The sequence below is a fragment of the Grus americana genome, chromosome 7 (assembly GCF_028858705.1).
Source record: "Grus americana isolate bGruAme1 chromosome 7, bGruAme1.mat, whole genome shotgun sequence".
NCBI classification, from domain to species: Eukaryota; Metazoa; Chordata; class Aves; order Gruiformes; family Gruidae; genus Grus; species Grus americana.
This window is the reverse complement of record NC_072858.1, coordinates 12,630,793-12,645,854: the sequence shown is the minus strand read 5'-3', so window position 1 is coordinate 12,645,854 and position 15,062 is coordinate 12,630,793. Positions and strand designations below refer to the sequence as shown.

Below are 15,062 nucleotides of genomic sequence, written 5' to 3'. Positions count from 1 at the left end.
GCACATTAAAAGTCCTGTTCTTTGGATCAGTTGTCATTGGAAAGAAGACAATGTAAACTGGCCTTTTTACAGGTGAGCTTAGGCAGAATGTACTTTTCAGAAAAAGGCTCAGGGGTAAAAGGGACATCAAAATGAGGTAGATTTTCCATGCTCATGGGATAGTCCAAGAGGGTATATCTAAAATCACTTTAGTTCCCAGAATAGTCCAAGCTGAGGAAGGTGACAAAGAAAAAAAACAAAACCTGCTGTCTCTCCTTACTTCTAAAACAAGAGATTAAGCTGTCAGAAATGCAACAAAAATTGGAGAATAATGCTATTCAGTGTTGGGAGCTTTCAGATCCATAGGCTGGACCAATGTGGGTCAGCAGGATTTGGGCTGAGAAACTTAAAGAGTTCCTCTTAGGGACTGGATGAACTATTCCACTACATCTTCGGATTTATATCTTCCTATGCATGAAAGAGTCATGAGCTCTTCCTCATCTGAGAACCTACAGGAGAGTACAGCAGTGAATCTGTTCATAATATTAGGCTGGGCCTAAACTCAACACCTGTGTAAAACCAGGCCTTGAAACTCAGCTGATTGCACTGAGGCCCTTAAGTAAAAGGAGGGTAAAACTATGTGTTTAGTCACATTTTTGGCTCTGCTGTTCAGAGGCATATTACACAACTGATGTGCAAGAAGGAAACAGTACTGGCATCACGTGAGCTCCTGAGATAGGAATGAGATGTCTGGAGTCATGACATACCTCATAGAGGTCAATCATCACATTCCCCTCCAGCCCTTGACTACTCTTGACATTTTCCAAGGCCAGGGTGAAGTACACCCCTCGGGTGTCGGAGATATACAGATTGTACGTGTCGTTCTGGTTCCACTCTTGAACAGCTGCAAACACCTGATTCTCATCGGTGCTGATAACATGCATGTCCTGGGGAAAGAAAAGAGGAAGGTTACTAGCGGGAGCTCTGCTCTGTCATTTCCAAGGGCACCAAAGTAATTGTGGAGGAGCAAGGGATATATTTAGGCTAGAGTTTAATCGGTATCTGTAGACAACACTCCTGTAAGCGGATAATTCCATCCAGGAATATTTTATACCAGCTCTCTTCTGCCAGTTTTAAAAGTGGTAATTAACTGATCAGGTGTTAATTGAACATTTACATTGGCAGTACAGTGTTATACAGCAGGACTTCCGCCCACACACACTTTCATTTTAATTAGTGCTTTGTTTGGAGGGAAAGGGGGTTGTTTATTTGTTGGGGGGTTTTTTTGGCACCAGAGTGATTACACTTGTGATTGTGGAATCACAGATATTAAAAATGTGGGGTTTGTGGGGTTTTTTAAAGTAAAAAAAAAAAAAAAAAAGCAGCAACTGAAACACCTGCTTCTTGCCTAGCATTCAGAAACCAAGTATGCTTGGGAACTGATACAAGGAGCATCTAATGGGTTAATGTCTGCAGCCAGTGCTGCTGTGATTTATTATTTCTAATGACAGTGTTGACTAGAAGCCAAGGCCCTGGACCACTGTGCTAAACACTCCCCCCAAGAAATATAACAGAAAGACAGCCCTAATCCTCATTAGATGTAAAGAGCAGAATTACTGTTAGATCACTAGTGTTATGAGTGAGGTTTTGTTTTACTGTTTGTCTGGTGTGTTACAGCAGGCAGGAAACAATGAAAAGATTGCAAAATTAAAGAAAAAACAGAAACTATTAAACCTGATTCCCTCTTTCAATGCCTGGAGAAATTATTACCTAGTGGAAAAAGCCACCGAGAGAGGTTGTTATAATGAAATTCCCAGGCTCTATCTGCCCAGCACAGGCACCCTGAGTTCTTTGGTGCCATAAAAATCTGTGGAGGTAGGAAAAGAAATGCAGATTTCTTAGCACCAGGTGATTCCCAGAAGATTCAGCTGTTCTGTCTGTTTTGGGCAGATATCCCAAAGTTATTCTGCTTCCATGAATCTCAGCCAGGACTTTCTATATGCAAAACTGGGAACTTTATCAGAAAATATACTCTTTGGAAGCTGATGCTACTTCTTCCGTCTGTTAATAATAGTCTTTGACAAGTCACTTTCTTGTGGTTTTGTAGGGGGAATTAATACTTCCAGATGGAGCTTGTAATGTAAAGATGAAAAATAATATAATGAAGAAATATGGTCTATAAATTTGAAAGTGGATTCACCATGAAGTTAAGATTCAGAACAGTTGTTTCTTCATCCAGATCCAGATCTGAGTATGGTGTGGATGAATATTCACTTGATTTACTTGCTGCTTTGCACTGGAGAAAAATGTATCCCAGAAGAAGGGCTGGTTTTGTGGAGGAACAGATTGGCAACAGGAGAGGTAATAGAAGCCTCACTGCCTTCTACTAATTGTGGTTGTGAATAGATATCCTCTCTGAGCTCCAGCTGTGCTAGTCAAAGTTAGTCGCAGCTCTTTGTCAGAGGCCCCTTATTTCGAACTATGACCCTAGTCAATCTGTTGGTAGAGTAGGTGTCCCCAATGTCCTTTGTGCAACCTTGGCTAGCACAGCTGTAATCTCAAATTTAAACTTTTTCATATGTGATATACACATGGGTAGACCTCTCTATTTAAACATAGAGAGAGATTATAAGTAAAACTTGTTTTGTCTGGTGAATGCACAGTTTCATTAACTTACCATTTTAATCAATAGTTTTGTAATAACCAGGGGAGACAGGTAAAAAGACACTTTGATTAGCACCAGGGAAAACTAAAGGCAATTTCATGAATGATTAAGAAGCAAATAAGTTAATTTGTTCACTGGATGCTTCCTGAGTTTTGATCAGATCATGCTGGAAGATGCAATTCTTAAGAAGATCCCAGTAAGGCTGAAGGAATTTAAGCCTGGAGAAGCAGAGACCGAGGGAATTGGCATAACATGCATAGTGCAGAAAGCCAAAAAAGATAGTGTTCCAACTGTTTGTCTTTGGGGATCAATTAACTTTTCCTCTTAATATGGCCTTGTCCAGTAGATGCAGTAACCATGCAAAGCTTTGATAGAAAGAGATCAGTATATGGGCATCAGATAGGTTTTTGACCAACAGCAGTTGGGGTTTTTTTGGTTTCCACATTGGGAATATTAAAATTAATCAGTATATCATATTCTCTTCTATTCTTTTTTTTTTTTTCAGGGTGGGGGTTGCTTTTTCTGAGGGAGGAATAATACAAAAAGACAGCATTCATCTTGATATGGAGTAAGAGCTTCACTGCATCTTCCACCACTACAACAGATGTTCATTTCACCTCCCTAAAGAAAGGGAAAAGAACAGAAAAGTGAAGCAAGGCACCTTTCTCAAACAGTTGTTGTCATCTTCAGGGGCTCCCCATGCATCTGCCTACTGAGAATTTGAGCTTTCCTTTCTCTGTTCCAGCACATAGTGGAAGCACATTAATATGCAGTTCTACTATCTGTCCCTCTTGCCTTTCCAAAGACAAAAGTAAGAGCACGATGCTGTGCACAGGTTTGATCAAATGACTAAAGGCCAAGGCTTTCTGAATTACTAAACATGCTTCAATTGCCCTTTTTGCACTTGGTCAGGGAACTTTTCTTCCCGGCAAGTTAAATAGCAGGGATGTGTAATGCCTGTTTTATCCTGTCAATTACTGGTACTGTCAACTCTTTTTAAGGTCTGTATTTAAGGATTTTTTGTGGTTATTGCTTCTTCCATCAGGATGTGCATCCTGAGGTTGAAAGAAGGTGATGAATTTAAAACAGAGGTACCACACGCACCCATCCCATCAGTATTCAGCCCAGCACCAGTTAAGGACAAGTCTTCTTAAAAGAGAAATTTCTTGGCTTGCTTCAGTATTCACAGATGTCTGCCCAGTGCATTGGCTAAAATGGAGTGGATGTAGCCTGTGTGTACATTTAAGGTGATTATCATGAGTGACATTACAGAGTCTGCGACAGAGCCTACATTGTGGTGCTGCATAGGCAGTACCAACCCACTGATCAACATCACTAGAAATTAACAGGTCTCCATAAACACTATTTACAGGGCTAAAACAACTTGTATGCACCTAGATAGGCATCTTCTTGTACAGGAGAAAGTTTCAAGTTAATTTAGGCTTTTAATCAAACTGGCTAACAGGCTATCGATGCCAACAAGAAGAATATTTTAGTTTTTATTTGCTGTAGGCCATCCCTGCCTGAGCAGCAGTATCACCTGCCAAAGCTGCCTGCCGTCACACCCCTCCAGTTTAGGAAGAGTGACATGCAGAGACAAAGAGCTTGATAGTTCCATCTTCAATTCCAGAAGTCACTTAGTACTGTTTACCATATTTGGCCCCTCTTTCTTAGCTAGGGAGATAAAAGAGAATTTAGGCATAAAAGAAGCTGTTTGTTTCAATTCCTTGAATAGTGTAACACTTTGTGCATTTTTAATAAAAGCAGCTATCCTGCTTTGATAGTAGCCTCCTAGACAGCCATAGCTCCACTGTAGTTCCTTCCAAGCCAAATGCAGCTCTTCGGTCTTTGAAGATATTCTGAGATTGTGACAAAGCATCTTATCTCCTTAAATATCTGACTTTTTCTTTGGGTCAAATAACATGAATGCATTGCTCCAGTTTCTATTCGCCGAGAACACATTGCAATTTATTTGTAGTGTATTTTCCCTGGTTCTCCAGAAATCTCTTTGAGAAGGTGGACAGTTGGAAAAATAAGTGTGGGCTAAAAAAAAACCAACCAGTTCAAAGCAAGCAGTCTCTCTACACACAGTCTGAATCAGCTGTAAATGATGATTTTGATTGGGGTGTTACAATAACCGTGCTAAAAATGCAACTTTTTTGCTAAGGGCTACTTCAAATAGCACCTGTTTAAATTGAATCTCAATTGACAGAATAATTCCCTCCTGCTTGGGCAGGAAGCTTCAAACCAGCCTATCTTCAAACATGACTGAAGATTTTGGGGCAGACCACAGGTCTCCTGTGTGAGAGCCAAGAAATTATTGTGGCTTCTGGTAGGGTCTTCAATGCCCTGTAAACTGGGTTTTCAGGTGAGGTAAACAGGAGCGAAGGATACAACAGCAGAGTAGGTAAGGTATGGCCTTGAAGGCCTGGGTGTGAGCTGCAGTCTGGTTATATGAAGGTCCCCCAGTCAATCCACTATAAACAGGCCACATGACTTGAGGAATCAAAGAAAGCCAGTTGTGATATTAGCCAAATTATCCCTTTGAATATTTCCACCTACAAAATCTGCTGTACTTTCAACTTCTAGGAATAGGCTGACCTTGCACTTTCTTTTTTTTCCTTTTGACAATCCTTGCTTAATTTCTGGGAATGCATTTGTCTCCAGATGTTAGATCTCACGAAGAATCCACAAGATCATTTACTACCTTTGAGCTTAAATTTCATTTAAGCCAGACTATATCAAGAATGAAAAGGCCTCAAAAAAAATCCTCTTTGTTAAGAAGCCATTAAGATCCCAGCTGTAAAATGGTGATTTCTTCAAAATGGAGCTAACATTTTATATAGGTCTTTAAAAAAAATTCAACTCCAGAAAGCAGCAATAGCCTTTCAAGCTCCAATGCTAATTCACCATTGTTCTTAATTAGGGAAGATATGGAGCAGACACACAAAGACATCTCTTTGCTTGGTTCCCATTAAAATCTGCTAATGAGGCAAAGCACAAAAAGAAACCCACACAGGATAGGGATAGGAGAAGAGAATTTTAAGATAAAAAAAAAAAAAAAAAAAAAGGAAAAAAGCGTCCCCTCCAAAACTTAATTACCTAACCATAAAGCAATGGTAATTGACATGGGCCGTGGTATCTGTCTACATTTCATGCTCATGTCCTCAACTAGCCAAAGTGCTGACTTTGTTTTCGGACCTTTCTTGCTTGCAAATGTTCCGTTAAAGAAGAATTACTTTTTCACTCATTGCATGTTATCTTGTGGTTACTTGTGTTGGATTCAAGAATTTCTGTACAATCAAAATGTCTGTAGGTTCATACTGGAAAGCTGGAAAGGGACTGTATTACAAGGGCATGTACTGATAAGACAAAGGGCAATGGCTTGAAGGAGGGTAGTTTTAGACTAGATATAAGGAAGAAATTCTTCTCTATGAGGGTGGTGAGGCACTGGAACAGATTGCCCAAAGACATTGTGGATGCCCCCTCCCTGGAAGTGTTCAAGGCCAGGTTGGATGGGGCTTTGGGCAACCTGGTCTAGTGAGGATGTCCCTGCCCATGGCAGGGGGCTTGGAACTAGATGATCTTTGAGGTCCCTTCCAGTCCAAACCATTCTATGATTCATATGGGCATTCCAGCAACAGCAACCTACCTTGGGCAAGGAGTACTTTGGCAGCTTCATCTGTGCAAATGCATTCCTCCTATAAGAAACGTAATAATGTGGTCTTCCTCCTGATGTCAACTACGAGAGAAGCAGAAAAGTTATCATCAGGATTTTTTAAAATATTTTTTTATTATCAGGGAAAATATCAAGCAAAAGCTGTCAAGGGAAATACCACAGTGTTGCTGGCAATGGCTTAGAACTGCAGCACTATTATAGTTGATGAATAAACATTGATCCAAGTGACAGTGGCTGAAAGAGAAAGCAATAGGAATCCCATTTTCTACAGAGAGAGACAAAGGCCAGAATTTCAGGTGAAAGTCTGGGGAAAGTCCTAGCTTCATTTGGGTCATTATATCACCTGCTGATACCACAGCTCTCCTCTGCCTTACCACAAAACAGTCTGTTCTTTGCTATCTGCAGAGCTGCTCTATAGGCTGTTGGTTAGATCAGCAGATTGGCAGACATGACACTTCATTTCTATTTCTGCCTCCAGCTTTGTTTCCTGTGTGGCCCTGTACAAGCCATCATATGTATCCATTACGAGATCAGCTAAGCATTCACAGCTCCTGAAGGCAGGAGAAGCTCAGTTGATTTGGTATTTCTGTGAATCTGGCCATTTACCTAAGTGCCTAAATACTGATGGCAAGGCCTAGAAAATGCTGGGTTAGAGCAATGCGAGGTTTCATCTCCTACCAGCTATTAAAGGGGGGGGGGGAAATAGAAAGAAAAAAAACCTGTCAATGTTATCTGGCTTCCAGTGCTGCTGAAGTATAATCAATGTTTGTAAAGTACTTTGAAATCCTTGGATGAAAGATACTGAAGAAAAAATATTTCAAGGGATTCTCCATGCAGAGCATTGCTCTAATTGCCTGATATCTGGGCAAGACTTTTCTTTCATAGTAAGTGTTTTAAAATGGACTGCAGTAGTTTAAAATGCAAGATACACAGAGGCTAGGTTCATACCAGATAAAGTCAAATAAGAACTATTTCTTATTCTAAAGCTCTTCAACAATTTTATTTTAAGGGTATTGGGCAAAAGTTAAAGGAAGGAAGGCCAGAAGCACTGTTATGAGAGAGTGTGAGTTTGTAAATAAAACACGGTGTAGTGGAAGAAATAAATCCACATTCCTTTATCGACATGCTTTTGAGCCTACTAGTTATGATTCCAAATGCCTCAGCTGTAAAAAAAGCTAAATGAAGATCAAAGAAGGTAAGGAAGGCTAGGAGAGGGTGCTCAGGGTGTTCATCTATTCTTCCCAGCCTTTACTGTCTGGTATAGAGCTATTCATCCTGTGAAGACCAGTGCCTGGGATAAGGCAGGGTCCCTCATCAGCCAGGGCATCTTATTTAGCTGTTCCTTGCCAGCCAGATACATCCAGATACATATGTAACCACTTGAAGAATGCCATTTTACATTGCCAGCCAACAGTAAAGTCACTGACTGCTTCAGCAAAGCAGAGGTTGTTTCCAAGGATTACAGTATTATTATTTCATACCTGTTAATGATTGGCAAGTACTAGCTCTTTGACCTGTTATATTTATTTCTGTTTAAGAATCCAAAGAAGTTTAAGGATTACAATGGGAGCTTTCCAAATCCAAATATTACACAATACCTGCTCAAACTGCATTGCGAACATGAATATATACAGCTGTGCAAAGTCCCATTGGGCATTAAGGGGAACATCATAAAGGGCTGCCTCTCCTCACATGCTCCTCCTTACACCGTGCAACTAACACGGAGGTGGAACAAAGCTGAAATTTGACAGCACTGGGAACACTATACAACAATTTATAGACAGAAAGAGAAATGAATCAAAATACAAGGGCTATCCAGAAAGGTAGACAATGTCCCCATCATTGACTTCAGATGAGGCAAAGCGGTTGGCTTCTCTACAGTATGTAATAACATCAGGTCAGAACAGAGGCGACTAATGATCTTGAAGAGCATAAAATCAAGGCATTGATGATGAAGTAATGAATAAATTCACATATGAAGAGAAATTCACATATGAAGAGAAATTCCCCAGTTCCTGTGTCAGTCAAGCCACAAACACACAGTCATTCTGAAGTGAGAGAGCATGGCTGAAGAGTGATGCGTGCCCCTGGTTTCCTTACCAAATAAATATTTCATTTATGCCTCAAACACACTAGGCACAAAAGCTATTCTGGAACGTATGTCCCAGATTTATTTGTGGATCAATTAGAGTGATGTTTATGACTGAGTTCATTAACTGAAGGTAATTAGCAATCAACTCACCCAATTTAAAATATCAGTACTCTCGCTTCCCACCATCCTCAAGCATGGCAGAATATAAACTGTTTGGAAGACCAGTTTAGTCCTAATGATTTCCAGTTCACCTCCATGTTCCCTGCAATTCTGTTCTTATTTTTGCCCTCTTCAGCTGTTATTAAATGGACATTGGTGGTAGCCTAATGAAACCCACAGTAATTCAGATCTATTCACCAGCTCTCACCTAGAACACAGCTTGGCTGAGTACATCTCATCTTCAGCTTTTTCACTATAATCACAACTGAGGCATAACAATAAAGCCTGATTACTCCTTCTTTGGTTCTTCCCCTGACTCCCTCTCTCCTTTTCTATTTCCCTCTCACACTCAAAAAAGCTTTGGTCTACTCCCTTGTAATAGCAGATGACTGACACATCGCTTCAAGCTGGGAGGTTAGAGCAGTAATCCTAGAGCGCTGATGAGATTGCAGGGAATGGCACAGAGCACTCCAGTATGTATGGTGGATGCTCCAAGCAGGAACTCCGTGACCCTACAGTGACAAGATACTAGCGGTAAAAGGAACACTATTAGCATTGTAATGGACTGCTACAATCCACTCAGTGCCTTTATCATTTGTATCCAATGTTGTCTGATTAGTTGGGAGCTAACACACATGCACACACATGCAAAAGAATGGAAGAGAAAATAATATAATACAGAATAGCATAATATAAAATAATAGGATAAATAAGAGAAGAGGGTGTTCCGCACCTGAACAAAGACATAATCATCCTGGACAATCAGGGAGTTATGGTCAATATAGCCTGGAAAGGGCTTGCTGCGAGTGGCTTCACTGCAGTTCTGCATCTTGCAGGTGATGTATTGGGCATCTGAAAGGAAAAGAACAAAACCAAGATGCTTGAGATCCTGAGCACAGATTCTTCCTACTGTCACAAACCTGTTTGCTGAGGCAGGATTTCTGCTTCCCAGCCTCACATGACATGAAGTAACACCATCCATTCAACACAACACAACACTTCTTTCCCTTACACCCCTCATAAATCCACCCCTGATTACTTTCTTCCTTTAAGTTCCTTCCTTCTTTGTCTCCCATTATTTCTTTCATTCCACCCCATGCCAGTCATGAGAGGTATACGTTGCTCCTTTATACCAAGACAGAGCCCAGCATAGCTTATCTGATTACTCCACGCCACTCTTGTGGTTCCGTGCTGGAAGTAGACCAGAAGCAGCATTTGAAGGTGGCACAATGTAATGCTTGTGGCTCAGGTCTGACAGAAACCTAGTCAAGGGCATATCATTAAGCACTGTTACCTGCCCTGCTGAGTTTACTTGGATGCTACCCAGGCTTAAGCTTAAAGCAAGGAACTGGGTGAGGGAAAAACAGAGCTGTGAAGGACCCTTTACAGAGGCAAAAACCAGCCAAAATCCTCTGACTTCAAAAGTAACTATGGGTCTGAAGAGTTGTGTCTATGCTGCAGGACAGATACTCTCTGTGCTGAGCCTTTACAGTTTACCTGTCATCCCCATGGTGTGGGATTTGCTGTAGAGCATGACAGCTTCTCCACGATCACATGCTGAGTTTATTTAGAACATGGCCAAGGCCCAGAGCATTCACAAGTATGAGGACACCTGCCCCATAATATCACCACTAAGAACCCCTTCCACAGTGCATCTCTATTTCCTACAGCACCTACACTCTGCAGAGTAATTCAGATCACCTTGGAAAGTAATTCAGACCACCTCCTGTTCAGGGGTTTTACCTACTTCTCTGTTGACAGTGTAGATAGATGCACTCTGGCAAACCTGGGCAATCATTCCACACTCTCTTGAAACTAGAGGCCTTAGCAGTTTCAATCAGTCGTACGTTTTGAAGTAAACGGACTAAATGCAGCCCCAAAGCCATCTCATCCACTGTCACTGCATGGGATGTCCTTATCTCCTATTCTGAAGCACTGCAGGGTGCTCATCTCATGATCCATCACCTGAAGAAAAACAATTTTAATTTCTTCACGGTGGTAATTTATCCTAGAATATAGAACCAGATTCTCAGTATTCAATTTAGTCTCTTTCAAATCAATTGAGAAGTTGCATTTTGTTTAATGACAAAGCTGATTTACAGGAAGAAGGATTTTAGCATTTTAGCATTAGCACTTATATGACAGAAACACTACATGGCATTTAACATTAGAACTATTTCTAATCTTTTTCCTTGTTGGAGAAGCGCAGCCCCTTGTTTGATATAATTACCACCTTCTGATCAGAGAAGTAGCATTTTACACTGAAATAGAAATAGCTTGAATTTTACCATCTCATATTTAATCTTGGTTTTAATTAAAATCTATCATTTGGCATTTCTTTTCTTGCTTCTAAGGGCTGTTGACTTCTGCTTGAAACACATGCAGGATAACGAACCTTCAGGAAAGTTTGATGAGGGATGATTTTACCCCGGCATTTGTAAAGTTCTTGGAATATATAAAGTGCCAAGTAGTATTAGTCACTGCAGTTTATAGCATTTTATGCTTTTGCAGCTCACTGCAAAACATTAATTAATACAGCCTGGAGAGCATGATCAAAATGTATTTCCCTTCAGAGGGACATGATTTTTTCCACATTAGCCACGAGAGGGCAGGGAACGACGTAACTCCCAGCCTGCTCATTCCAGGGAGCTCAGGAAAGTTCCCTTTCAGAGCTGTTCAGCCCTCTGCTCCTAGGAAGAAGAGGGACAAGGGGGTCAGAGCCTCCTCCACCACCCAATGGTAGTGTGTGGTGCAGCACGTCCCCTCCTTGTCATAAGATGGAGAACGGGCACGCATCTCTTCACCAGCAACACAAACAATTCCCGCTCCTCCTGTTTAATTCAATCCATTGTATCATGAAGGACAGCCCTCCGCACCTGCCCCCACATTCACAGAATCATAGAATAGTTTGGGTTGGAAGGGACCTTTAAAGGTCACCTAGTCCAACCCCCCTTGCAATGAGCAGGGTCATCTTCAACTAGATCCGGTTGCTCAGAGCCCCGTCCAGCCTGACCTTGAATGTTTCCAGGGATGGGGCATCTACCACCTCTCTGAGCAACCTGTACCAGTGTTTCACCACTCTCATAGTAAAAATTTTTTTCCTTATGTCTAGCCTAAATCTACCTTCTTTTAGTTTAAAACCATTACCCCTTGTCCTGTCACAACAGGCCCTGCTAAAAAGTTTGTCCCCATCTTTCTTATAAGCCCCCTTTAGGTACTGGAAGTCCGCAATAAGGTTTCCCCGGAACCTTCTCTTCTCCAGGCTGAACAACCCCAACTCTCTCAACCTGTTTTCACAGGAGAGATGCTCCAGCCCTCTGATCATTTTTGTGGCCCTCCTCTGGACATGCTCCAGCAGGTCTATGTCTTTGCTGTGCTAAGGGCTCCAGAGCTGGACACAGTACACCAGGTGGGGTCTCTCATTCTGTCCCAAGAAGGTTCCTGATTGAAATGCCTGGCAATCCTGAGCTTAATCAAAGCAGCATCAGTTGAAATGGGCTGGCAACACCACCCCCTGAGCTGTTGGCAAGACTGGGTGACTTTTCACACATGGGATCGAATCACCCAGCATAGAGCTATATAGGATGAGACCGCTGTTTCTCACCTTGTTTCCTTTTTTTCCCCCACCACCATTGTTTCCTTTTCCTTCCACAGGCACATTGGCCAGGAGACGCTAAGAGGATACTGCAGTGCTGTCTTACTTCCCATGCAAATGGGTTATTTATCCTGAGAGCACAGGGAGGTAACAGGATGGGTGCTGCTGGGACCAGCCAGCAAAGAAGATTAAGGAATCTCCTCCACAAGAGATTTTAAAGAGCAGGCCAGGTTGACATCCATTAGAGGTGACTGAAGTTTTTTTGATCCTGTTTTAATGGAGGAATGGGGACTATGTCTATTTCTGCTGTGATCACAGGAGTCTCTGCAGCAGTGATTGTACCATTGATGAAGATTTACTAAGGCAATTCCTGTGAACTTTTACAGTGCAATTCTCCACGGCTTCAATTCTAAAATGCCAGTAATAACTACACTAAAGGGCAGAGCACCGAAATTGCTTAAGCTAATCTCCAAAACAGCCAAACCCTGAGATGTGCACACCAAGAAAAGCTTCCTCTGCTATGGGAGACAGAAAGAAGGAAAAGCAGGCTTCTTGCAGTGCTTGGATCCCTCTTTCTTCCTAAGGGAAGTTTTGCTGTGCTCACACTAACTCAAGGATTTTGTTTTGGCATTTGATTCTCATGGACATTTTATGTGATTCCATTGGCAGAGCTTTGTAATTTAGCATTAATTAATGTCAATTAACGTATTCAGTTGCTAAGCTCTGGAATTAATTTCATTAGTTTTCCTGCACAGATGTTTTCCCTGCCATAGGTAATTAGGACATTATGCTTTTCATTTCCAGAACCCTCACCTCCAACAACAGCTGCTGTTTTTAATATACAACAACAATGTCACGCTGTGCCTGGAGAGAAGAACATAGCAACTCCCAGCTCGTACGCCCCCAGACACTTTGATTTTGACAGGTTTAGACACCTAGAGTAGGATTCTTCTCAGGGAATGGCAGCTATTTCTAAAGAGGAAGCAAGAAAAGTCACAGAACATAAGAATGGAGAAGACATCTTGTAAGGGAAGCCTCTGACAAAATTAATCTGTTTCAGAGGTGAAAGAGAATTGCAAATGCTAACACATAGCAAAAGTTAAGAGCCAGGGGCACCCCGTGCCATGAAGTATTTTAGTATTTTCTGTTTAGCTCAAGCTCCATGCTAATATGTTCTCAAGGGAAATGCATCCAGCCTGTCCCAGAGACACTTCTTGGTTCAGTTAGTGGAGATGGAAGGTTATTGGTGGTTACTGGAGGTTGGTGAGGCTCTGCAAAAGTACACAGGAGAGTTTCAAATCCCTTCCTAAAGCAGAGCGTGACTTTCTTCAGGATACTCTGTTGCCAAGTGTTATTTTGGATGATGTATCAAACCCTAATACCCACTGCTTTCTAGTCTAAGCTTGCACGTGTATCTTTTGAAAACCTTATTTGATCACACAAGGAGAGTCAGAGAAAACATTCACTGTATTCACTGCAAATGTATAATTTTTTTTTCTTGTCTTTAATTCATTGAGGAATGTGTCCTTCTCTCTACAAATAAATCCACTAAGGACAAATCGCGAGTTTATGCAAAGAGCATCCACATAATCTATGACTTGTTTGTCTTCTAGATTTACTATGGAGTATCCTAGTTCATTACTGAGCAGCTTTAGACACTAGGGGTAGTTTCTGCTTTTGAAGGATGACTGGTATGCTGTAACTAATGAACCGTAAGAACATGGTAGTAACATATCTCAGTGAAAGACCCAGGCCTGTAACCCCTCTCCAACAGTGACTAATAACAGATGCCTAGAAAAGGTTATAAGAATTTATCTAGGTGCCTTGGTAGTCCAGGTACACCTTCAGCATCCACTACCTCCCATGGCAATGAGTTCCAGATTTTATTTAAATATTCTCCCATATTTTAATCTTTCTATTCCTTTTTTGAGAAACACACAAAATGATTGTTTTATCCATTTCCATCTGGTCCGAATGTTGATTTGTGAAATGTTTATGATATGAGAATATAGTCACAACTCTCCAGGACTCAGCAACTGCAAACCAATTAACCAATAATGAAGAGCAGTGAAATGAAACTATCCCATTTACTAACTACTCACAAATCTGTTTTTATCCTGCTGTTACTTTTTCTTCATTGCATGTCAGAGTCAGGAATCTTTCTCTATGTGGGGAAGTATATCCTCTGCCATTTCTGGCATAAGGATATAATTAGAGAAACTAGCAGATATCATTCTCCAGGACAAATACTAATCATGATCAGGAAAAAATACTAATCATGATCAGGAAAAAAAAAATCACGACACAGTTTTAGTGTACCATGGGAATTAATTCACCACTCTAGCTATGTTAGCAAAAGACTGTCAGGCTAGGTTGCCTACTCTTTTTTTTTTTTCCACAGCAGTGATTATTTTGTTCTTTCTAGCAATGTTCTGTGAAAACAGAAATTAAAGTCCTAGCACAACTTTGTGATTCAGACACCATTGGCCAGATGCTCAGTCCCTGTTGATGAACAAGCAGAGCATGCCTGCTGACCCCAGGTGAGGCTTTGGTTTACCTGCATTCACAGCAGCATCTAAATTACCTTTCAATAAGAGAAGTTGCTGTGTAAATCAGGACAGCAGAAGAAAAGCAAAGGAAACAAAAGTACTTTTAAATATCAGGAGCTCTCTAAATTTTTCCAGCACATTAGAAAACCCCTTAGCTTCTTTCATCCACACTTAAAAAAAAAAACAAACCAACAACCATAAATTAAAAACTTTACTCAAAATTGATTGGCATCTATCTACATAAGTGAATGCGTATCTCATATATGTATCAGTTGGTTTTCTTGACTTGCACCTATAGAAACTGTCAGTTAGACATCCTCTGAATCAGCTTTGCCATTCTCTGG

General features: G+C 41.1%; 1 protein-coding gene across 4 annotated transcripts in view; it reads right to left on the bottom strand.

Annotated features, from left to right (window-relative positions):
* SORCS1 (sortilin related VPS10 domain containing receptor 1) overlaps positions 1 to 15,062 on the bottom strand; it is a 299,661-nt gene that overhangs the window by 70,231 nt on the left and 214,368 nt on the right. For all 4 annotated transcript variants that reach the window (XM_054832339.1, XM_054832336.1, XM_054832337.1 and 1 more), the window contains exons 7-9: positions 9,308 to 9,426; positions 6,297 to 6,386; positions 747 to 926 (exon numbers count right to left, since the gene is read on the bottom strand). In XM_054832339.1, the coding sequence (XP_054688314.1) occupies positions 747 to 926; positions 6,297 to 6,386; positions 9,308 to 9,426 (389 nt within the window). The remainder of the gene's footprint in view (positions 1 to 746; positions 927 to 6,296; positions 6,387 to 9,307; positions 9,427 to 15,062) is intronic.